This window comes from Phalangium opilio, unplaced genomic scaffold, assembly GCF_054372755.1.
Source record: "Phalangium opilio isolate 3A_F unplaced genomic scaffold, DU_Popi_V2 ptg000217l_1, whole genome shotgun sequence".
Taxonomy (NCBI): Eukaryota; Metazoa; Arthropoda; class Arachnida; order Opiliones; family Phalangiidae; genus Phalangium; species Phalangium opilio.
This window is the reverse complement of record NW_028324218.1, coordinates 535688-560834: the sequence shown is the minus strand read 5'-3', so window position 1 is coordinate 560834 and position 25147 is coordinate 535688. Positions and strand designations below refer to the sequence as shown.

General features: G+C 37.7%; 2 protein-coding genes across 3 annotated transcripts; both read right to left on the bottom strand.

The window, feature by feature from the left end:
• Positions 1-2192: 2192 nt before the first annotated feature.
• LOC149615380 (uncharacterized) lies at positions 2193-7276 on the bottom strand. 2 transcript variants are annotated; one of them, XM_089857394.1, is made up of 4 exons: positions 4553-7276; positions 4323-4476; positions 4109-4258; positions 2193-4031 (listed from the first exon to the last, which is right to left on the bottom strand). In XM_089857394.1, exon 1 carries the CDS (start codon positions 6853-6855, stop codon positions 5896-5898), a length of 960 nt encoding a protein of 319 aa, XP_089713520.1. In that variant the 5' UTR covers positions 6856-7276; the 3' UTR covers positions 2193-4031; positions 4109-4258; positions 4323-4476; positions 4553-5895. The 2 variants fall into 2 exon arrangements, with proteins under 2 accessions (XP_089713520.1, XP_089713521.1); XM_089857395.1 differs by having other exon boundaries at positions 4109-4219.
• An 11648-nt stretch (positions 7277-18924) lies between these two features.
• Positions 18925-24789, bottom strand: LOC149615379 (matrix metalloproteinase-17-like). Its single transcript, XM_089857129.1, has 5 exons — positions 24582-24789; positions 21249-21407; positions 20007-20221; positions 19798-19942; positions 18925-19061 (listed from the first exon to the last, which is right to left on the bottom strand). The coding sequence occupies exons 1-5, from the start codon at positions 24787-24789 to the stop codon at positions 18925-18927; spliced, it is 864 nt and encodes a 287-aa protein (XP_089713255.1).
• Positions 24790-25147: the final 358 nt, after the last annotated feature.

Below are 25147 nucleotides of genomic sequence, written 5' to 3'. Positions count from 1 at the left end.
CTTGTGGGTGCTTGTAGGTACTTGTGGGTAATTGTGGGTGCTTGTGGGTGCTTGTAGGTACTTGTGGGTAATTGTGGGTGCTTGTGGGTACTTGTGGGTACTTGTAGGTACTTGTGATTACTTGTAGGTAATTGTGGGTGCTTGTAGGTAATTGTGGGTGCTTGTAGGTAATTGTGGGTGCTTGTGGGTACTTGTGGGTACTTGTGGGTACTTGTGATTACTTGTGGGTACTTGTGGGTACTTGTGATTACTTGTGGGTGCTTGTAGGTACTTGTGGGTGCTTGTAGGTACTTGTGGGTACTTGTAGGTACTTGTGGGTACTTGTGGGTACTTGTGATTACTTGTGGGTACTTGTGGGTGCTTGTGGGTGCTTGAAGGTACTTGTGGGTACTTGTAGGTACTTGTGGGTACTTGTGGGTAATTGTGATTACTTGTGGGTACTTGTGGGTGCTTGTGGGTACTTGTGGGTACTTGTAGGTACTTGTAGGTACTTGTGGGTACTTGTGGGTGCTTGTGGGTGCTTGTGGGTACTTGTAGGTACTTGTGGGTGCTTGTGGGTGCTTGTAGGTACTTGTGGGTACTTGTAGGTACTTGTGGGTACTTGTAGGTACTTCTGGGTACTTGTAGGTACTTGTGGGTACTTGTAGGTACTTGTGGGTACTTGTAGGTACTTGTGGGTACTTGTGGGTGCTTGTAGGTACTTGTGGGTAATTGTGGGTAATTGTGGGTGCTTGTGGGTGCTTGTAGGTACTTGTGGGTAATTGTGGGTGCTTGTGGGTGCTTGTAGGTACTTGTGGGTAATTGTGGGTGCTTGTGGGTGCTTTTAGGTACTTGTGGGTGCTTGTAGGTACTTGTAGGTACTTTGCCTCCTCCATAGGATTAACATTACACTAAGTTTTGGAAGCTCGTAACTCTGGTTATATTAGATATACGGGCATATCCTTTGATTATGTAATAGTACTATTTGCCCCTTCTCTCCTTCGTAAACATTTGCTCCATAGGATACTCCATATACACCTACGGCACCATAGTCCTCCCAGCATCCTCAGCGGTTAGGTAGGGTCGTACTGGACGAAATTGTAAAGGGCGCTCCCTCTATCTTCAAAATAGAAGCTAGTTCTCATACAAATAAAATGGCGCTACGCGGCAGCACTTAGCAATCGCCTACCAAGGGTAGGGGCGTGCGCGAGGTACATTGGGAGAGATACAGTTCTGCAGGTCGCCCATCATCATTTCCAATCCATCTCAACTCCCTTATCCCTGTCCCAACCCCAGCGATTTCCAACCACTAGCATAGCCCACTCGATCGCGCTCTCTTTTCCCCGGCTACATATTTTGAAGATGGCACTTTTTAGGCGTATTAACATTCTTGGATCATCTTTGTGAACTTTTAGGGTAGCCCTGGCTATATTTTGTTTAAGGTTTTAAGCTTAATATCAAAAAGTTTATGCTACAAAAAAAGTTTGAAATTGACAATCTCGGATCGTCTTTGTGAAATTTTAAGGATATCCGAATTTCATATTGGGCTTATGACAATTTTGAGCGAATGTTAAACGGACATAAATCAGCATTTTTAAAATTTTTTAAAAATTGTCAATTTGGTCCTATTTCTGGAATTTTTAGGGGGGCGCCTCGCGTTTCAATAAATGATTGTAAAAAATTGTACTATGTTAATTACAATAAGAATACAAACTTTTAATGCTATACGTTTTTTTTTTTGAAGTATCATTATAAATAAATGTCTGATTGAGCTAAAGTTATGGTCCCCTTTATACATGTTTCTGCTAAGTGCAGATTTTGAAAATGTAAAACAGTTTCTTAACATTCTTAATTAAAATGAAGACTGAAGGAACAGATATTAATCAAAAATGTCTTGATTAGAATCAAGACCTAACAAGTTGGGAAAGCCAAAATATTACCTCTCCGAGTGGAGATGACTATCACTACCCCTTAAACAACCTAAATATATGCATCTATCGCTTTTTTTTAATTCTTTGCAAGTGCAGGAATTCAATTTTAAAATAGTCAATTGTTCAAGCCTTTTCAATATCTCTCACTTGCTGTGGAAACTCTACCCCCCTTATATTATAAAACTTATCGACTTCATACATGTATATTATCATCATTACTTGTCTTAAATTACCTTCGACGGCCGAACGAGGTTCATCTTACATAATATAGGGACGATGTCATATATTTTAACGTTCACTTTATTTACTTTTCATTTAATTCAAGACCATAACATTCTGAAAGTACATTAGGCTAAGAAGACAGTATTTATAATATTACATTAGGCTCAGAAGACAGTATTTATAACACTTCAACAATACTTCAATATATACAAAGAAATAAATAACATAATACATTAAACTGTACAGTAAAAGTTAAATATAACCTAATTAAAACCATAAAACCCACAATACATATGGGAACAAAAGGTTCTTGAAAAACCATTAACAGAACAGTATTTATAATACTTCAACGTTTCTATCTATATACAACATTGAATAGTTATTTAACATTATATATTGGAACCTTCAGTATAATTTAACATTAAGCAAATTCGAACCATAAAAACCCACAGCGCATATGGGAAAAAAGGTTCTGGGAAAACCCATTTGGGATTATTAATATTGAAACACTTATTTTTAAATTATTGATTTTCCACTCTGAAGTCTGAGCTATCCACGAATAAATTGATTAATAGCATTAACAAACGATGCAATGGATGTCAAATATTCATGTCATAATACAAGCTAATTCGAACCATAAAAACCCACAGCGCATGTGGGAAAAAAGGCTCTGGGAAAACCCATTTGGGGAAAAAACCATAATCACAGTTGAATTATTAATATTAAAACACTTATTTTTAAATTATTGATTTTCCACTCTGACGTCTGAGCTATCCACGAATAAATTGATTAATAGCATTAACAAACGATGCAATGGATGTCAAATATTCATGTCATAATACAAGCTAATTCGAACCATAAAAACCCACAGCGCATATGGGAAAAAGGTTCTGGGAAAACCCATTTGGGAAAAAACCATAATCACAATTGAATTATTAATATTAAAACACTTATTTTTAAATTATTGATTTTCCACTCTGACGTCTGAGCTATCCACGAATAAATTGATTAATAGCATTAACAAACGATGCAATGGATGTCAAATATTCATGTCATAATACAAGCTAATCCGAGCCATAAAAACCCACAGCGCATGTGGGAAAAAAGGCTCTGGGAAAACCCATTTGGGAAAAAACCATAATCACAGTTGAATTATTAATATTAAAACACTTATTTTTATATTGTGAGTTGATTTTTCACTCTGACGTCTAAGCTATCCACGAATAAATTTATTAATAGCATTATCGAACGATGCAATGGATGTCAAATATTCATGTCATAATACAAGCTAATTCGAGCCATAAAAACCCACAGCGCATGTGGGAAAAAAGGCTCTGGGAAAACCCATTTGGGAAAAAACCACAATCAAATTAGGACTATTAATATTAAAAACTTCTTCAGACTGTTTAAGGATGAATGTTTGGTGGATAGCGTCCGAAAGAAAGCAATAACCTAGTAGATGAGGCGTAGTTCATAAAGTTTCGTTTTTTCGAAACTATTACATAAGTGTATTGGCGCTGTACGTTTCTGATAACAAAGACCAAGACGACTCCAGTTCCACAAAATAGGAAAACTCTGCCTCTTGGCGTTAAGTTTTTCTCCTTTCTGTATTTCCACTGCTAGACCGCTATGCAGCCCGCCCTTGTATTGCTCTACTTGCTGCTCCCATAACATTGAACGTGCTAGAACTATAGTTCTAGTCGATAAATTGCGGCGCAGTCCAACTTCCGCTTTGAGCGTTGGCCAACTTTTGAGGACGCTGCAGTGTTACCAACGGCAGATAACGCCGCCAGGAACATTTTCAAAATCACCTCGGCCGCGTTTTGCCGAAAAAAGGGGATTTTCGACTAGGACTGTTGAATTGTCGCCGATTATTCAGTCATTTCCGCTTCGCCATACCTAAAACATTTTTAAAGTACGCTATACAAAATTGCTCCATTCTTCACAAAACCTATGAAACTTGGTGCAACACTTACACTTTGTTCAGTGGTCCGCCTTTACATGAACCCACAGTTGCCGCTCCAGATCTCAGTCATCTGACGCAACCATTTTAACGTTTTCAGAGTTGTATTTCACCTTTATTAAGCCTAAGGATAAGCCTTGAGATATATTTGCCGACGTATTTTCTGAAGAACCACAATAAATCACCTCAACGATTATCCCCATTAACTAATTATCACTATCACATACCTTGTTTACAATTTCGTTGACCTTGTCCTCCATGGTTACCCATGAACTAAACCAATGCTGTAGGGCATTCATGAACTACGCATGTCCTCTAGGGTATTCATTAACTACACAAATCCTCTAGGCTACTCATGAACTACGCCAATCCTCCAGGTTACTAATAAAATATACCATATTTTTAAATGGATTAATACCAAACTTATATGACCGTCAATTACAATAATGATACTTACCATTTTTTTTTCAAATCTTGAAGTCAGATGTGGGTTCTTTAGTCAAGGATCCCAAGCCTTGTGTGGGTCTCTTAGTCAAGGATCCCAAGCCTTAAGTGGGTCTCTTAGTACAGGATCCCAAGCCTAATTTTAGGTTTCTTAGTACAGGATCCCAAGCCTAATTTTAGGTTTCTTAGTACAGGATCCCAAGCCTAATTTTAGGTTTCTTAGTACAGGATCCCAAGCCATATGTGGGTTTCTTAGCCAAGGATCCCAAGCCTATTTCTCGTAGCTTAGACCCTTAAAGCAACATGCGGCTCCATTGGCGCCCCTACCATGATGCCTAACCTTGTATATACATAATAATTTTACCTTGCCGTAGGTAGGTAACAATGAGACTTAATGCATTAGGGAGGATCTGAAAATTATCCTAACAAGCTAAAACCAATGTACAATAGAAAGGTCGTCAATAAGGGGCGCACTGGAGCTCCACCTTGCTTTAAATAAATTTTTCCATTTCGAACTATGTTCTTTTAAAAATGCAAATACCCTTGTGGTAAGAATAATAAGACTCTCTATAACATGCATCGTATCGGTCTCGAAAAAGTTGGTTACCAAATGCCAAATCTAATTGACAATGATAGTCAGTCGAATACTTTTGTTCTAGACCCGGCAAAAGAGATATTCCATGTGAATCAAAGAACATTCTCAGTGCCGTTTGGCTCTTTAAAAAGTTAATATTGAAATCTCCAACCACAACTGTTGGAATAGACGAATCATATTTCATGTCAAACAAAGGGTTAAAGTCCTCAAACACAGTTCTCAAACTTCCTAAGGGAGATTTGTACAACAACACCACAGATATAAGTTCTCCTTCTATGTAAACATCTAACCAGCAACGTTCCACGTGAGAATTTCTAACAGGAATGTCGCTTCGTAAAACTCTAGTATCTATCTCTTTAACTTCGTTTTCAGGCGTGTCTCTTAAATATATGGACGAACCAAAAGCAACTCTGCGTGCCGTACTTGGCAAGTAAATACCACCTACTTCCTTAAAAGATGGAACTCTAAAATCGTCCGTCTCTTTTTTCCACGTTTCAACAAAACATAACATTTGACTTTTCATAATTACATTGTCTGCTAAAACATCTTCTAAATGAGCATTTAAAGACTGCACGTTATGTACATAAATGTAAAGGGGATCATGCAAGAAAGGTAGTTCGATGCTTTTTGTGTCTCGCAACCTCTTAAGTTCCAATTCTACTAGGTTGTTTTTGGGTGAATTAGGAACTTTAAATTTTCCATCAATATATAAACCGGAAGCGGTTTTCGCTCTACTACAAGCCACATATAAATGCGCTCTTTCAATTTTTTTTTGTAGCCTTACAATGAACCACTACCGAGGAGTAAGTATCACCCTGACTTTTATGTATCGTAATGGCCTCAGAAACAACCAAAGGCAATTGTTTCCTAGAAACTGAGGCATTATTTTGTCTCCATTTTCTATTAAACGACTTGATGACCTTTTCAACAGGCGTCCACGAAGCGTTAATATCACTATTCAAATATAAACCATGACATTTTTGCCTCAACATTTTCCCAACTTTGGGATCGTCAAACTCCATCCATACCCTGAACGGGATTTTATCCCCGACCCTATTTGTGCCGTACTCTATCTTTCTTAACCAACCTGTCGCGCCATTAGTTAGTCCGTCAGAGGTGTCAACATTGTTGGTCATCATATATCTCGCGCCACACGCAAGAGTCAATTGTTTGGGCAGACCATACGTATCAGACGTTGCTAACTTTTCAACTTGGGAAAGTATGTTATTTTTAACTTCACTACTAAGATCACCATTGACAACATCTACTGAAACCGAAACAGCCTTTTCCGTATTCATGTTTAAAAGCTTATTTTGATTGAATTGGTTTACTTCCGCGTTAGTGGCGAAAAGATGTATCGCTTCTTTTGGGGGTACACGCTCAGGCGTTACCTCCAGACTACTAAAGAAATCAATATCATTTTGAGTCATACTTCCCACAGCCATTCTATTTAAAGCTTCAGCAAATATTTTATCATCCCTCTGTCTCATAATTTCCTCAAGTTCGGCAAATTCAAATTGCTCCCATATTGGGTTACCAATTAACGACGCGTAAGGATTATCTTTCTCACTTTGACCTTGAAATGCGAAATAATCGCAAACTGGTCTCAATTGGTTAAAGTCTCCAACTAGAACGACAGACACACCACCAAAATAATCAGGACAACCCATAATCTCTTGTAACCTAGCGTTTACCCGATTAAACACTTTCGCTCCAACCATTGAAATTTCGTCAATTATTACTAGTTTTACTTGACCATAGAGTAACCTGCATTTATGAAGTGTTTCACTTTCCAATCTCGATATATTTCCACCAAATTGGCTAACGGGTAAACTAAAAGTACTGTGCAAAGTTGCCCCACCTATGTTAAAGGCAGCCTTGCCAGTAGGTGCGCAACGGATTACTTTCGCTTCCGATGGATTACTCCCAGGTTGTTTGTTGTAAAACCTTGACACAGATTCAAATATAGCACTAATCAAAAGACTTTTCCCCACACCAGCGCCCCCTGTAACAAAGAGGCGCAACGGAGTTTCTTTGCTTTTTACATGATACAAAACATGGTAATATATCTCTCTTTGTTTTGAATTCAATTTTCTAAGAAGGGCGTTGTACTCAGAGTCATTAATTAAGGTAATTGACGGAACAACAGTATTTTCGGCATTGCCATCAATAATTTCTCTATTAATATTTCCTACAGGTTCTTGAACCGTATTAATTAAAAAATCGGAATCATCCATAGCTAAAGATCTATCAACTTCATTTCTATGTTCTAATTCAGGCTGGATATTAGTAACATCCACTTGAATTTCTCCATTTTCAAAATCTGCTACAGCCTGTTCCACGGCTGCTTCGTCAATTTCACTGTGAAATTCTTTCCTACCTTCATTAATAGTTTCGCGACAAAGCTCATATTCTGATTTCATATCCTTTGTCAAAATATCATTACTTTCATCGCGCCAAGGCTTAAATAACATTAATTGTTCACGATAAAAGTTATCGGGATCTTTTTCTAAATTGAATCTTCTGTACCTAATAATTTTAGCACGGCCACGTTTCCTAATAAACCCTGATTCATCTTTAAGTTTCAGCCATTTACCACAAGCTTCAACTTCATTGCTCTCTCCCTCATCAACATGATCGTGGGCGGCTTTAGTCACTCTACGGGCTTTGGAATATTCGTACCAGGCACCAAATTGAGCTAACGTTATTGCCTCTAGTTCCTCTGGCCTTTGAACATAATGTTCTAGCATCCCAGAGGCAAAAACGTCATTACTGTCTGCTGGTAGTTCTTCAAGTTCAGATTGACTCTTAAGAATGTGTACACGATTTTCAGGGGCATTGGTGTTTATAAAAACACAGGCGCGACTGCACCTGGACACAGGAATTTGTAAACCACAGTAAGCCGCTTCCTGAGCGCTTACCTCGTGGGCATTCAAGAACTGATTAGCAATTAGTTTTAACTTCTGTTTTACTGTACATTTATCATTTTTTGCCTGTTTAGAAGCTTCGCGCAGAAGCAAAGACATCCCTCTTTGAGACTTTCCTATATATGAAACAATATACATAACCAGTGCGTAAGCATCAAGAACGAATTGAATGTCCATATTCGCCTGCCAAAGACGCAAAGCGCACGGATTGTAAGGATTAACTCTAGTATCTTTGGGGTGTCTTTTCAACAAAACTGTTTTCCTTTTGAGGTCATAAGTAACGGCAGAAATATACTCGTCTTCAGTTATACGCAACTTAGCTAGCAACTCCTCAAAACTATCTACCCAAAACTCTTTTTCTTTCGATTGCAACATCTCATACAATTTCTTTGACCTTTCCTTACATCTGAGTTCTTCCTGTACGCTACCAGGCTCTCTTAAACCAGGGTCGAAAATTATGGTTCTGGGCATAGGTGGAAACGGGATTCCAAAACGACAAACGGAATTATTATCGACCTTCTTTCTACAAGTCGTTGTGTGTTTGTGAATTTGTAATCGTGTTAACAAATCTAAATGTTCGTCATTGTGCTCAGCAGCACAAGAAATAACATTATCAATAAATTCCTCTACTTCCTTAACATTTGAGAGATCAGTTTTAAGTTTTGGAGCATCTTTTATCCAAATCAAACCATGTTGGTGGGGCGAACCTCTTTGCTGTATTTCAACTCTAAAATAATAGTCTTCTATAACGCCAAGAGGACCTAATTTCTGTAGAGCCTTAAGCAAAGCCCGAAAACGGTGGTCAAAATATCTAGCGCAAGTAACAGGATCATCCTGAATCAGTTTTGCCCTTTCAGAAAAACTTAAATTGCTAATATCATCGTTAGGTAAACTCTCCTGCCCAGAGGTTAGTCTCAAAATATTCAGTAGCTCAGGCCATTTACTTTCGGCAGCCGAAAACGTTATGAAAAAGGTAGCCGTACCAAGCTGTCTAATCATACCCATCAATTCCTTTTGTCTGTGTTGCCAATAAGAAGGCGAGCTCTGTAGTCTTTCTAAAACCCTAAAACCATCATCCTGCTTAATTAAAGCATCAAGAGAACCTGCAGAAGCTAAAAGTCCAGCAGTATAATTCGACTCATCTGTTCTTTTAGTTTTCCTCATGCAAACCTGTATAGATTGACTAACTTTCAAGGTTTCTAATTTGACAAAAGAGTAAAACAATTTCGAAGGATTTTTAGCACAGCGCCTATCAATATTACGAAGCTCCCATTTAAAAATATCACCAAAACTTCCCTTAACCTTAAGGTTCATTTTTTGACCTACGTAAATGCTCGGGAATGACAATTCTTCCGCATCCTCGTCAAAGAGTAAAGACATTGGGGTTTGACCTTCACCGGGAGCAAACTTAACATGCATGGTATTACTTGGCAAAAAATTACTTAAAGAAACTAATAATGTATCTTGATTCCCAACTGTTAACGAACTACTTTCGTTAGGTTCATTCCACATATCATCGCTATCATTCTCTGCGTTTATTGGCGCTACTGGATTATCTCCTGAAACATCAACTTGATTTACCTGACGGTCATTTTCGTCAACAATAAATTCAAGTTCTTCAGGAATGGGGTCTAATATGTCACTCTTAACGGTAATTCCATGTTTAACATACAAAGGCGTTTTTACCAGAACGTTAAGGGCCTCTAAAATGACTTTGGGTCTCACAGTTTCGTACAAATAGGGTGTGTTATACTGCATTCTTCTCATAAACTCAATTTGAATAGTATCCGTGTTTCGAGGTAACCTGGGTAAAACCGAGGCGGTGGACTCTACATTTATAGGGACGTTAACCACATTTCCTTTAATACCACGTTGTTGGTCACACCCTAACCTTCGTATTTGCATGAATGGTATTCGTGGTGATATCATTCTTTCTTCTAAATTACTTATGTTTCTTAATTGCGCAGGTATTTCAGGAAACACAAATCCATTTTCCCTTGAAAATTTTGGAATTTGCTTTCTCTTAACGCTTTTATTACAAGTACTACACAAAAATATTTCATCATTCAACTCTCTTTGTTCAATACCAGGGACTGACAAAAAATCTATGGACTTTACAATGGTGCCAGATGACTTAAAAAAAAGATTTGAACATCCTTCACACGGCCACGTTGGGCCGTCTTTAATGCTATCAAAATAGGTCTGCTCTATAACCGAGGGGTTTGCTCGCCTATCTGCGGCTGAAGATCTATTTCTAGAACGTTCAGACGTTCTAAAACCTATATCTTCACGCCTGGCAGCCTTAGCCGTCTGGTTTCTATCACGTTCAGTGTCTCTATACTCGGGATCTTGGCGTCTAGCCGCCATACCTGCTTGGTTTCTATCACGTTCAGTGTCTCTATACTCGGGATCTTGGCGTCTAGCCGCCATACCTGCTTGGTTTCTATCACGTTCAGTGTCTCTATACTCGGGATCTTGGCGTCTAGCCGCCATACCTGCTTGGTTTCTATCACGTTCAGTGTCTCTATACTCGGGATCTTGGCGTTTAGCCGCCTTAGCCGCCTGGTTTCTATCACGTTCAGTGTCTCTATACTCGGGATCTTGGCGTTTAGCCGCCTTAGCCGCCTGGTTTCTATCACGTTCAGTGTCTCTATACTCGGGATCTTGGCGTTTAGCCGCCATACCCGCCTGGTTTCTATCACGTTCTTTATCTCTAAATTCGGGATCTTGGCGTTTAGCCGCCTTAGCCGCCTGGTTTCTATCACGTTCAGTGTCTCTATACTCGGGATCTTGGCGTTTAGCCGCCATACCCGCCTGGTTTCTATCACGTTCTTTATCTCTAAATTCGGGATCTTGGCGTTTAGCCGCCTTAGCCGCTTGGTCTCTATCACGTTCTTTATCTCTGAATTCGGGATCTTGGCGTTTAGCCGCCTTAGCCGCTTGGTTTCTATCACGTTCACTTTCCCTATACTTTGGATCTTGGCGTTCAGTAGCCTTACTTAACTGATTTCTTACACGTTCGCTTGATCTATACCATTCATCAACCCTTTTTACTTTCTTGGTAAATATTCCACCCTGATTTTCAATTTCACAATTTGACTCATTCTCTCGCTTTTTCCCCTTACCTAGCGACTCCCTCTTACTGCATTCTTCATTTTGTCTCAAGATTCTTAATCTTTCCAACGGATAGACATTACCATGGGACGTACAAGGTACTTGTTCATCGCTTTCGATGATTTCACTAATATTAGCATTAACATTTTGTACATTATTGGGTTCCTTATTAATAGATATGCCTACGCCTAGAGTACTTTCAATAGAACATTTATTTAATGCATTATCTTTCGTACGATCATGGCCAACTGGCCTCGTGGTAGGACCAACATTTTGTGTGCTAGAACCTGCTCCCGAAAGAGACTTTTTTTCCGCGGCTAAAGCTCTTCTCCTTTCATTTTCGCGTTTCCTAAATTCGGGATCTGACCTTTTTGACCTCATTCTTTCCCTTGCCTTTCGTTTTCTGATTTCCTCTTTACTTAAATTATTATCTTCCTCCATTTACTTATTAATCAGTTAAATACTCACAAAGGTTGGCAAAATCAATCTCCTTAAATACTCACACAGGTTGGCAAAATCAATCTCCTTCAGTAATACGTAAGGCTTAATTATATTATTTGCCGAACAAAATTAATCGAGCAAATTTAACACTTAACTTCTTCCTTCGAAATTCTATCAAAGAATGATTCAACTGTTTAAAAAAAGGTTTTTTTCGCAAATAGGGCGCTATCATATCAACCGCAATTCCGTCATATTTAAAAAATATACATGGCCAACACTTTTTTAGACACAATAGTGGAAGTTTTAGTCTCATTTAAAACATGTAAAACAATTATCTCATCTACAAATAGCTTACACATGTCTTTTTTTACCAATATCTAGCCGTTTGGATTTTTCTAAAGCAATCTTACCACCAAAATATTTTTTGATATAGAATAAATGTTCTATGTTCTTCATTTTTGAAAATATATTTTTTAGCGTTTGTAATGATTACTCTCTACACCTACACTAATCTAACAAGGAGTATAAATCCACTAGTGGAAGCGGTGTTTTTATTGAAAATATATTTTTTAAGCATTAAATCTAACTGGGAGTAATATGAAAGGAGTAGAAGCTTATCTGTCTTAGGAAATATGAAATTTTATCTTAACAGTTCGTTAAATCATAAGTTTATAACGAAAAAACGCGGAAGGGGAAAACGAGCAGACAACAACGATTTTTGGGGGTAGAAGGTTAAGAGCGCCATCTGTCGTCCGTGCCAAAGTTGAACTTCCACTCGAAGGCAATGGGAAAGTGGATAAAATAATGCCATCAGCTATTTGACTGCGTCGATATATTTAACGACTTGACCCATGACATGCCCTTAACACTGGCTTCTATGAATCCTATTTATTCTTGGATGCTAGGAAACTTGGTAGACGTAACAGTCTGTACCAAGTACCCAAGCATCCTTCAATAAACGCCTGGCAACATTGTGGTACGCATGGTACAACTAAAAAATAGGATGTGTATTTATCTTAAACGGTAACAGTTGACAAAGACTAATTGTATTTACCTTTAGTGGACAAGCAACGTTTCACTATTTTGTGGTTTTGAAAATGCATAGCTTGGCAACACTGTCACTTGTCCCGCGAATCGGCGTATGGGTTTTCCATCTTGAAGGAGAGAGGAATGGAGTGGAAACCCCCATACCTATAGCGTTGCCTATGTACCCCCACCTACGGCACCGTAGTCCTCCCAGCATTCTCAGCGGTTAGGTAGGGTCGTACTGGACAAAATTGTAAAGGGCGCTCCCTCTATCCATTGCCGAAAATATTATCCGTATTTTCATTTTAATAGAGCTATTTCAGTGGGAGAAAAATTTCGTCTGCTACGAAAATTGGGCCTGCCTTTGAGTGTAGGGCGGACATTTTGTGAGGGTTTTCTCTATGGGCAAATAGCATTGGTGACGTAGCCATTACCCCCATACCTATAGCGTTGCCTGTGTACCCTCACCTACGGCACCGTAGTCCTCCCAGCATCCTCAGCGGTTAGGTAGGGTCGTACTGGACAAAATTGTAAAGGGCGCTCCCTCTATCTATTGCCGAAAATATTATCCGTATTTTCATTTTAATAGAGCTATTTCAGTGGGAGGGGGGGAATTTCGTCTGCTACGAAAATTGGGCCTGCCTTTGAGTGTAGGGCGGACATTTTGTGAGGGTTTTCTCTATGGGCAAATAGCATTGGTGACGTAGCCATTACCCCCTCTGAAATAGCTCTATACAGAGAAAAAGAAATTATTATGGTTTTGAGAGGAGCTTCTCATTTTGGTTGTTGTTTAAAATATAACGCAATGCACGGGCCTAGATACATATAGCAGGCAATGAATAAAATATATCGCAATGCACGGGCCTTGATAGATAGAGGAGGCAATGTAGGAAACATAACGCAATGCACGGGCCTTGATAGATATAGGAGGCAATGTAGGAAACATAACGCAATGCACGGGCCTTGATAGATATAGGAGGCAATGATTTAACGACTTCGGTACTTGGGTTTATCTTTAATATTTAAATAAATATAATTATTTTTAATTATTTTAATCGCCAGCAAATAACTTTAAAAATAGTTAAATCGTTTAAAATAAAGTTGTTCATAATATCTTTCGAAACTTTGCTAATATTGACGTTTAAAGTGAAGGGTACCCTTCTTGCCCGCTTTCTTCAAATTTTGGGGTATATATACGATCCGTTTCCATTATAATAATAGATAAAAACGCATTCGCGTGAACCTTTGGTGGAAGCCCTGCCATTGGGAGGCTAGACGTTTCTCGTAACCCTAGCTGATCGCCGCGTATATCTTAAAACCAAATAATAGATAAAAACGCATTCGCGTGAACCGATGGTGGAAGCCCTGCCATTGGGAGGCTAGACGTTTCTCGTAACCCTAGCCGCTCGCCGCGTATATCTTGAAACCAAACGATGACGAAGGAAGAGAAGCCAGAATGGACTGACTGGCGTCCATGTGGAATGGACAAAGACCTGAAGATGGTGGTGCATAGAAGCTGGTGTCAATGTGGAATTGACGAAGAACAGAAGATAGTGGTGCATAGAAGCTGGTGTCAATGTGGAATTGACGAAGAACAGAAGATGGTAGTGCATAGAAGCTGGTGTCAAGGTGGAATTGACGAAGAACAGAAGTTGGTGGTGCTTGGAAGCAAGCACGTACAGACTAGTGTCCATGTGGAGTGGACGAAAACCAAAGCTGGTGGTGTTGGAACTCAAGTAGAATAGCCAGAGGAGACAAACCCAAATTTCCGTGAACTGTCAATTCAGTCCGGAAATTGGGAACACGTTTGCTCCGATACGCAAACTGCGAACGCGGTCACGTGGGGTCTGACAGACAGACACACAGACACACAGACACACACACACACACACAGACAGACACGGCCGGTGTAATACCTCTCCGTGACATACGTCACTCGGAGAGGTAACAAGTTGGGAAAGCCAAAATATTACCTCTCCGAGTGGAGATGACTATCACTACCCCTTAAACAACCTAAATATATGCATCTATCGCTTTTTTTAATTCTTTGCAAGTGCAGGAATTCAATTTTAAAATAGTCAATTGTTCAAGCCTTTTCAATATCTCTCAATTGCTGGGGAAACTCTACTCTCTTGCTATACCTCAACCGTATTCTTAGTCTACCAGTATGATTTGTAACATTTGTCCATATCAAAGCTGAATCATACATCGCCACACAAAAAGCAAATGTCCCCAAAACATGGAAGCCACAACCCAATCACACATAAGCTAGGCTCGTACTTGTTCATCGCTTTCGATGATTTCACTAATATTAGCATTAGCATTTTGTACATTATTGGGTTCCTTATTAATAGATATGCCTACGCCTACAGTACTTTCAATAGAACATTTATTTAATGCATTATCTTTCGTACGATCATGGCCAACTGGCCTAGTGGTAGGACCAACATTTTGCGTGCTAGAACCTGTTCCAGAAACAGCCTTCTCCTTTCATTTTCTCGTTTCCTAAATTCAGGATCTGACCTTTTTGCCCTCATTCTTTCCCTTGCCTTTCGTTTTCTGATTTCCTCTTTACTTAAATTATTATCTTCCTCCATTTACTTATTAATCAGTTAAATACTCACAAAGGTTGGCAAAATCAATCTCCTTAAATACTCACACAGGTTGGCAAAATCAATCTCCTTCAGTAATACGTAAGGCTTAATTATATTATTTGCCGAACAAAATTAATCGAGCAAATTTAACACTTAACTTCTTCCTTCGAAATTCTATCAAAGAATGAATCAACTGTTTAAAAAAAGGTTTTTTTCGCGAATAGGGCGCTATCATACCAACAGCAATTCCGTCATATTTAAAAAATATACATTGCCAACACTTTTTTCAAATAAAAAATGATAAAAGTGCGTAAAAAAGGTCTTTCACAAATAGGCCTAGGGGGCGTATAAACTAAACAGCAACAACGCTCTACAGCTACACTAATCTTACACAAACAAGGAGTACTATAAACCCACTACTGGAAGCGGTATTTTTATTCAAACGTAAAACAATTTCGCTTAAGCTTAACATCTCTAGACATCGGTAAAAATGTCTCTATCACTCCTAGGTAACTGTATGCACAGGATTTTACGACATTATAACTCAAATTCATCTGATTATGTTTTAACAAGGTTAAATCTAACTGGGAGTAAGATGAAAGGAGTAGAAGCTTATCTGTCTTAGGAAATATGAAATTTTATCTTAACAGTTCGTTAAATCATAAGTTTATAACGAAAAAACGCGGAAGGGGAAAACGAGCAGACAACAGCGATTTTTGGGGATAGAAGGTTAAGAGCGCCATCTGTCGTCCGTGCCAAAGTTGAACTTCCACTCGAAACGCAATGAGAAAGTGGATAAAATAATGCCATCAGCTATTTAACTGCGTCGATATATTTAACGACTTGACCCATGACATGCCCATAACACTGGCTTCTATGAATCCTATATATTCTTGGATGCTAGGAAACTTGATAGACGTAACAGTCTGTACCAAGTACCCAAGCATCCTTCAATAAACGCCTGGCAACATTGTGGTACGCATGGTACAACTAAAAAATAGGATGTGTATCTATCTTTCCAGTCACTCCAAGTCGTTAAGCCCTCATTACAGAGGATTTGAAACACTATCGTAATTCCAAGTGTCTCGAATCTCTACGTTCCTGTCCATTATGAACAGTGCTGAGAGAATGATACATCAGAAAGAGCCATTCAAATCGAATTGCCGAAAATATTATCCATATTTTCATTTCATATAACAAAGAAAATAAATTATTATGGATACAGGAGGCAATGTAGGAAATATAACGCAATGCACGGGCCTTGATAGATAGAGGAGGCAATGTAGGAAACATAACGCAATGCACGGGCCTTGATAGATATAGGAGGCAATGATTTAACGACTTCGGTACTTGGGTTTATCTTTAATATTTAAATAAATATAATTATTTTTAATTATTTTAATCGCCAGTAAATAACTTTAAAAATAGTTAAATCGTTTAAAATAAAGTTTTTCATAATATCTTTCGAAACTTTGCTAATATTGACGTTTAAAGTGAAGGGTACCCTTCTTGCCCGCTTTCTTCAAATTTTGGGGTATATATACGTTTCGATTCCATTATAATAATAGATAAAAACGCATTCGCGTGAACCTTTGGTGGAAGCCCTGCCATTGGGAGGCTAGACGTTTCTCGTAACCCTAGCTGATCGCCGCGTATATCTTAAAACCAAATAATAGATAAAAACGCATTCGCGTGAACCGATGGTGGAAGCCCTGCCATTGGGAGGCTAGACGTTTCTCGTAACCCTAGCCGCTCGCCGCGTATATCTTGAAACCAAACGATGACGGTGGAAAAGGAGCCAGAATGTACTGAACGGCGTCCATGTGGAATGGACAAAAGACCTGAAGATGGTGGTGCATTGAAGCTGGTGTCAATGTGGAATTGACGAAGAACAGAAGATGGTGGTGCATAGAAGCTGGTGTCAATGTGGAATTGACGAAAAACAGAAGATGGTGGTGCTAGGAAGCCAGCGAGTACAGACTAGTGTCCATGTGGGATGGACAAAGAACAGATGATGGTGGTGCATTGAAGCTGGAGTCAAGGTGAAATTGACGAAGAACAGAAGTTGGTGGTGCTTGGAAGCAAGCAAGTACAGACTAGTGTCCATGTGGGATGGACAAAGACTGGCAGATTGTGGTCCTTAGAAGCCAGTTAGTAAAGACTGGTGTTGGTAGATGAATGACCAAATTTCCGTGAACCGCGAACGCGTTCCGGAAATAGGGTATTTGTTTGCTCCGATTTGGAAACTGCGAACGCGGTCACGTGGGGTCTGACAGACAGACAGACAGACACACAGACACACACACAGACAGACACGGCCGGTGTAATACCTCTCACGTGACATACGTCACTCGGAGAGGTAAAAAGTATCGATAAGACTGAGGTTATCACTTGTCTGAAGGATCAGATATTAATTTTTCTTTTTAATTGAAACTTAAATGCATGCTTAAGAAAAAACAACGTTCCATTACCGTTTTCCGTTGAAATAAATTATTTTACTGCTAATCAATTTCAAAAATTTACTTATCTCGGCTTTTCGACCACAATTCCATTCCCCGAAAACATTTTATCATTACATTAATTACTTTTGGGAGATAACGTGTTCAAATAACCTATAAAACAATAAAAAACTGTAATAGCGGTCTGTTTAGCCATGAAAACAACCTTTTAAAAGTTACAAGTACTATATAACCCTTTCTAGACTAACAGGACCTGAGCAAACTATAGCTTAACCTGCTACTAGTACGACCAGGGAGAATTGATGTAAACTGGAGTTGAAATTTCATCATGTGCGACCTGTGGCCCTGAAACTCCCCCATAGTCCCAGTGTGTGCAGAACATAATTTTTTCGCTGTATGTGCTGCCAAAATCAATCTTTCTAGGTAGTGTTGCCTCCTCACTTGAATTTTTCATGATATATTAAGGTTTGAACGAACAAAATTCTAGATAACTATTTTCACTACCATGTCCCTCTGCTAACTGGAAGCAAACTTTCCTCTCTTTTTGCTGCTCATTACCGGTGCCATTCCCTTGACTTTATATTAGTTATAACTAATGAGTTTATTTATTTCAAACAAAAATATTAAAAAATGGATTCTTTTTCCTTTTGTGCTACTTTGAATTTACAAATGTATATAACGTTGTGCCGTGCCATGTCAAATAGTCTCTAACCATTGTTAGAAACTAGAGAGAGAAATTGGGCAGTAACACTGATCATGCCCTGAACTATGAGAGAGAACAATACGACGGTTGACTAAAGTACACTTGATATTACATCATTTTGCAAAAACCGCGAGTAAAAATCTTACTGCCCCTATTGAATTTGGCGCCATTGGTTTTAGAATAATTAAAATGTTCCACTGCGAAGCGTGCCGGTCTCGAATGGGGATGTAACGTCTTTAGGAACGCTAAACCATACACGTACTCTCCCAAATGTAATTAATGTAATGATAAAATGTTTTCGGGGAATGGAATTGTGGTCGAAAAGCCGAGATAAGTAAATTTTTGAAATTGATTAGCAGTAAAATAATTTATTTCAACGGAAAACGGTAATGGAACGTTGTTTTTTCTTAAGCATGCATTTAAGTTTCAATTAAAAAGAAAAATTAATATCTGATCCTTCAGACAAGTGATAACCTCAGTCTTATCGATACTTTTTAGGTCTTGATTCTAATCAAGACATTTTTGATTAATATGTTTTGCCATTATGACCCCAGACCATGGCGGAATCGAGTTTACGTAAGTTTGGGGGTAATCCCAGTTCAGTTATGTTCCTAGGGTAACCCTGTTCAGGGTTATTTGCGTGAAATATCCAGTATTTTTGGCCTGAAATGAATTAATTAATTTTAACATTAGCGATTTCAAAAATTAATTTATGATTTTTCTTAAATATGGCTCGGGGTATTTTAACCAAAATTTGCTCAATTGTAGCCCACTTTATACCCAATACGATGGTATTAATTATTAGTTAATCGAGTAATTAGTTTGAAAGATAAAAATTAATTTAAAATCATGTTTCGTCAATGTTAAGTTTATGGGGCGAGATAGGTCAGCAAAAATTAATATTTCTCGAAACTGGTTTAATTAATTTGCACCAAAATTTGCACAATTGTAGCCCACTTTATACTGAATACAATGGTATTCATTATAAGTTAATCGAGTAATTAGTTTGAAAGATAAAAATTTATTTAAAATTATGTTTCGCCAATGTTAAGTCTATAGGGCGAGATAAGTTTGGAAAAATTATTATTTCTCATAACTGGTTGAATGAATTTGCACCAAAATTTGCTCGATTGTAGCCCACTTTATACCCAATGCGGTGGTATTCATTATTAGTTAATCGAGTAATTAGTTTGAAAGATAAAAATTAATTTAAAATCATGTTTCGTCAATGTTAAGTCTATGGGGCGAGATAGGTTTGCAAAAATTATTATTTCTCGAAACTGGTTGAATGAATTTGCACCAAAATTTGAGCAGTTATAACCCAAACTATACCTAATACGATGGTGTTAATTATTTCTTTGCAAATTAATTAGTTTAAGAGATATTAATTAAAACGTACCTGAAAAGAAGACAATTTTGGAATCGCTTCGTCTCTCATAAACCGCGTCAAATTTGCCAACGTCCGATGGTACACCATACCAGAAGATATCAATTGCCACAGGGTGTTTCGTTTTTAAACCACGGTCATCCCGTCGCCAAAAATACTAATAATCATAATAATTAAATTTAATTGAAAATCAAATATATTAATTTAAAAATAATTCTTACCCAATCTTTGAATATAAAAATTTCATTTCTAATTGTGGCAATAGCATCCAGACTTGTATCGCATGTTTGTGGGGGTTCAGCTTCATCGGGCGAATCGGGGTTGGAATTAGGGTTACCACCTTGCACTGTGGGTCTCGTTTTTGGTTTCTCAGTCTTTGGTGGTCTCGTAGGGGCCATAGGTGGCATTGAAGCCCATTTAACACGGTTTTTAGGACCTGTAAACCATTTACAAAAAATATAATTTTTTTTAAACTTTATGGAAAACCCCTTAGGGTACTCGATGTATATTGCCTTGGCATTTAATTATTTATAGACGTGCCCTTTCATCTTCAAAGAGGCTATATATACATCAGTTTTCATTGAGGTAATTCATCCTTGGAGGAGAGGTGGGATGGAGTAGTGACGTTAGTGGGCCATGTCGTGCACGCCCCTACCTTTGGTATATAGGGGATTGTTAAGAGCTCACGAATTGGCTTCTATTTTAAGACAGGGGGCATTTTCCACGTATTTTTACCACGTACGACCTTCCTAAAGTCCCTCCACTGAGGATGCTGGGAGGACTTATAGAGGCTACGTTATAAGTATGCAGATTACTTTACTACTCCATTTCACCTCTTTTCTCCAAGCATTTATCTCTATGCATTACAAACTGTGTCTCTTCAGGTATGCAAAATACGCGAATGTCTTTTTTTTTTTTTTTGCTCTTGGCGCCGCTTAACTTTGCCGGGTACTACTCTAAGCCTCGGTTGGTTTTAAGCCTCGCATCCTAAAGGCTGCCATAACAACATCATATTTTATTCATAGGCTACCTTAATTCACTTTGTGTATGGATAAATATTTGAAAAGATCAAAGACAAATTATTCGAAAACTCGGTGCCTTTTAAATATTTAAATACCCAACTTTCATCTTAGATCGATTAGATTTTTAATGCTGATATTTTCTTTCTGATCTTTTCCCTTTTTAATTTATTCAAGATCTTCAAATTCTTGATAGTCAAATTCCATTTGAAACTGTATCGTTAACCCTTAGTTCGTTATCTTCAAATTTTTCTACTCGTTTAAGCCTATTACTGCCCCACCAATTTGTATTCCTAAGCCTCGGTACAATTTTTAAATTTTAAGCCTAATTTCTTTCTGTCGTCTGCTCTTTAAGTTCAAAAAAGTGCACTGATTACATAGCCCACTCGATCACGGCGCATCACGATGCAAGCTGCGAGCGCGGATCGAGTAGTTATTTCTTACCGTATAGTTGTTGAATTCCTACAGTGTCATCGTAGGGCAGTTTGAAGTTGTCACTAATGTGTTGATAATATGGAAACATCAATGACCCCTGAATAGACGAGTGAGATAGACCCAGAGAGTGACCAAATTCATGGGCAGCCACGGAAAATAGGTTTATAGCTGAAAAATAAATATTAAAATCCATCAATTATAACATTTACTTGTTTAAAATTTAAATTCCCGAGCCTAGTTCTTAGTTTCCCGCGCTTTAGGGGTAGTATTTCATACTCAACAGTTGTCAACTCTGAATCTCTTAAAAAAAACCTTCTGCAGTTCAGCACCTTTGGCTTTGACCCATGTTTGACCCCATGACTTGTTGTCTGCTATTCTGCTTCATTTTTAAGTAATGGCAGATACGGTAACATAATAGTAAAGTTTTAATTAGATTGTGGGTATATTTTTAATTACTCGGTCAAAATAATGATTGATTATAGTTAAGTATAACGTATTTAATATAAATATGTAAAATTATCGGCTTAATTCGTTCGATAACGTTGTGGATTACATGGATTTATGTGACTTGGTGTAAGAACCCCCGATTTGACTAATGGATTGAAAATCAGCGTATAATGTGTTTCAAGTCGCCGTTAATGGATTATCAACGGATTCAAATTAAAGGTAAATGATATTTCTATTAATTACAATAGTTTTTAAACGTGTAAATATCGTATTTATCAACCTATAATGCGAAATCTTAAGCTTTCTTAAGCCTTGGCATTTTAATATTGGGCTGTTAGCAGCCATTTTGCTATAACTATTGAACTCAGACCGGGGTCGAATTAGAACGACACGCGCTTGACCTTCGTTTGAAATTAGGCCCATACTAATTTAGATTAACTATAATTAACTAATAAATAAATTTATAATCCTTAAACTAATATTAATCCGTGATAAAAATTAAAATTCCACAAAAATAATCCATAATTAAATCAAAATATCTAACGTCAATTGCAATATCTCATAAACTAACCTTAATCGAATTTATTTATATATATTTATTTATTTATTATCACTTTAAAACTATTATTTAACTCAAGATGTGGGTCTAGTACTTTAAAGCCACTAATCCCCTTGAATTTTCCCAAACTTAAAGTGAAACAAACACTGCGTCGGCGTTAAGATTTATGTTCGAGATTTCTCCAAACTTAAAGGACTAAAGTTGTCAAAATTAATTGTCTCCGAGTTCCTCTATAATTATAACTTTGATCTCAGACAGCTAGCTAACTGAAGATCATAATTTATTTTTGAAGTATTTAGTAGTTCGGGCTTGCCAAGGCTTAGCAAATTTCGGAATTCTAAGCTCCCTTTAAAACTACTGGGAAAAGTTGAAATCTTGAACTTAATCAAAAAAGACATTTCTCGGGCAATTCCCTAAAGTACTTATTAGGAGCTCTCTCGCTTTGACCTTTGAACTTACGTTAGAAGTCATCTTTTTTAAAAAAACAAAAGGATTTTCACGTAGAAATTGAGATATTAATGGCAGATAATATAGTTTATTATATTAAATGAATAAGGGATTAATATGGTGCGCTGTTACTCCTTTGACTTTCAACGGAATTTATAGCGAATATTCCCTTATTCATAATTTATTTATTTATTATGTTATGAGATTTTGGTATTTGACTTTCGAATTTCGCATCATTGTAAATTTAGTATTTACTGAAAATCCCCTCTATCTAAATAATGCACGAACTGCATTTCGAATTTGAGTCAATATTTATTACTTCCGAGCAAAATAAACCCCGAATAATTAAGTAGATTCAGTTTACGTAACCGATTGAAACTTTAATATTGATTTTTAATTAATTGGGTTAATTGAAATTAATAATAAACTACTTAATTAAATCGAGCTCGTCGCGAGCTTTCATTAGAGTACTCACAACCTATGTGTACAACCTTAAACAAATCAATGACGTCATAAAAAATCTAAACCAATCAGAATCCTGGCCTAACATAAATTTACACTAATTTTACAGCTTTAGTCTAGCGTAATTCGTCGCGAGCTTTCATTAGAGTACTCACAACCTATATCTACACCCTTAAATAAATGAATGACGTCACTAAATCTCTAAACCAATCAGAATTCAGTCCTAACCTATGAGTTTATACTCATTTTACAGCTTTAGACTAGCGGAATTCATTAGTATAGTATACCCCATTAAATTACCCGCAATTCATATTTTATTACAATATAGTGAACTGACAATGCCACCCATTTGAAAAGTAGATATTTTAGAAGCGGAAGTATATAATATAATCTATAGTGGAAGAGTGAGTAGGCCCCTAGCGGCGCCAATGGAAATATAACGGGATCAAGGGGTCTACCGTGTAAAAAAAAATCCGTCTGGAGCTCAGAGCGTTTATAGACTACTGACAGCTCAGCATCTTTGACTGTATCAAGCTCTATGGAGTAAAAACATGGGGTGCTACTACAATACAGTATCTTTTCTCGTATGTCTTTCGTTAACGGCTCAATCTACTTTCGAGTTTTATAGTCGTTGGTCGGGTTCTCCATAAATATATCAAATGCTTATTTAGGTTAAGCTGGGGCGGAAGAATACAACGATGTTAAATTTCATTAGAAGAAAGTAGTATTTACATAAAAAAAATAGTAGTAGAGTACATTGAAACAAGGGGGGCATTAATAAAGATTTGAAAGACGTGCCTTAATTTATGGACGGCCCCCAACCAAAAATGATTTGATTTTGAAATGACTGTTAGGTTAACATAAAGGCGTTGTAACAAAAACTGTAACGAATCTCCCAAAGGATGGCATAATCTGTCATGATCTCATCTGATCTCTTGACGGTTTGACCCCGTCTGACCCCTGGTGTTGGTGGCGGCTCTAAAACTAACTTTGGTTGGACACGCCCTAACTATCTCCTTGGATTCATTTAGTAGATAGTGAAGTCATTAGTTTGGAAAACATCACAGATGTCCGTCTTTGTGTATTACAACTGTTTACTCCCGATGGACCTCTACACCAAATAACACTCCGCCCTATCTTATTCAGTGCCAAATTAACGTAACTGACATCAGTTGCAAATTGATTATTTCATATTATTTTTGGGACTATGTTAATTAGCATTTTCTTTAATTACTCGTGATGTAGACCCCAAGTATTAGGTATCGTTGGAAAGCTAAGAATTAGGGCTATAACATACTCCAAGGACATCCCCGTATCTCGCATAGAACCAGAGTTACAACATCCCAAAGTTCAACTTAAAATATTTGAAATTTAAATTCTCAAATTTTATTTTTAGGACTATGTTTATGAACATTTTCTTTAATTACTCGCTCCATCTAGTAGTGTCTGGTACCGATCATCCAGATGTTTAAGTTCAGTTTCTTTTGAGTCCAGTAGCGCGATTGCTTGCTCAAAAGCTTCAAGTTTAGGTTGCTCCTTTTGTATCTCAAGTTCGACCGAGTTAATCACTGTACTCACAGATGTACGTAGCGCTTTGAGTGCCCTTGCAGCGCGTTTTAGTTGGTCGTCCGCCATAGTTCCAATTCTCCGGTTAGTCCGTAGTTAAAAGTTTCACAAGCCCGATTAATCCGTAGTTAGTAGTAGCCCGCATCCGATTAATCCGTAGTTAGTAGTAGCCGGCATCCGATTAATCCCGATTAATCTTTGAGGTTTAAGTATTTAAGTAGCACGGCACGCACCTGATTAATCCTTTAGTTTTAAGTAGCACGAATCCGATAGTCTTTAAAACATTTTTAGGGTTAATATTTTTGTTTTCTCGAATAGTTGATCGAATATTTAACGAATAGTTAATCGAATATTTAACGAATAGTTAGTCGAATATTTAACGAATAGTAGGCCCGAATAGTAAAATTCACTATTCGATATTCGTTCG

Excerpts from the sequence above, each read along its gene's own strand:
- LOC149615380 (XM_089857394.1), bottom strand. The coding sequence starts at position 6,855 with ATGGTTGGAGCGAAAGTGTTTAATCGGGTAAACGCTAGGTTACAAGAG.
- LOC149615379 (XM_089857129.1), bottom strand. The coding sequence starts at position 24,789 with ATGGCGGACGACCAACTAAAACGCGCTGCAAGGGCACTCAAAGCGCTA. Across the intron at positions 20,222-21,248 it reads AGGAATTCAACAACTATACG|GTCCTAAAAACCGTGTTAAA; the intron begins GTAAGAAATAAC and ends AATGGTTTACAG. Across the intron at positions 19,062-19,797 it reads CAAAATTGTCTTCTTTTCAG|GCCAAAAATACTGGATATTT; the intron begins GTACGTTTTAAT and ends AATTCATTTCAG.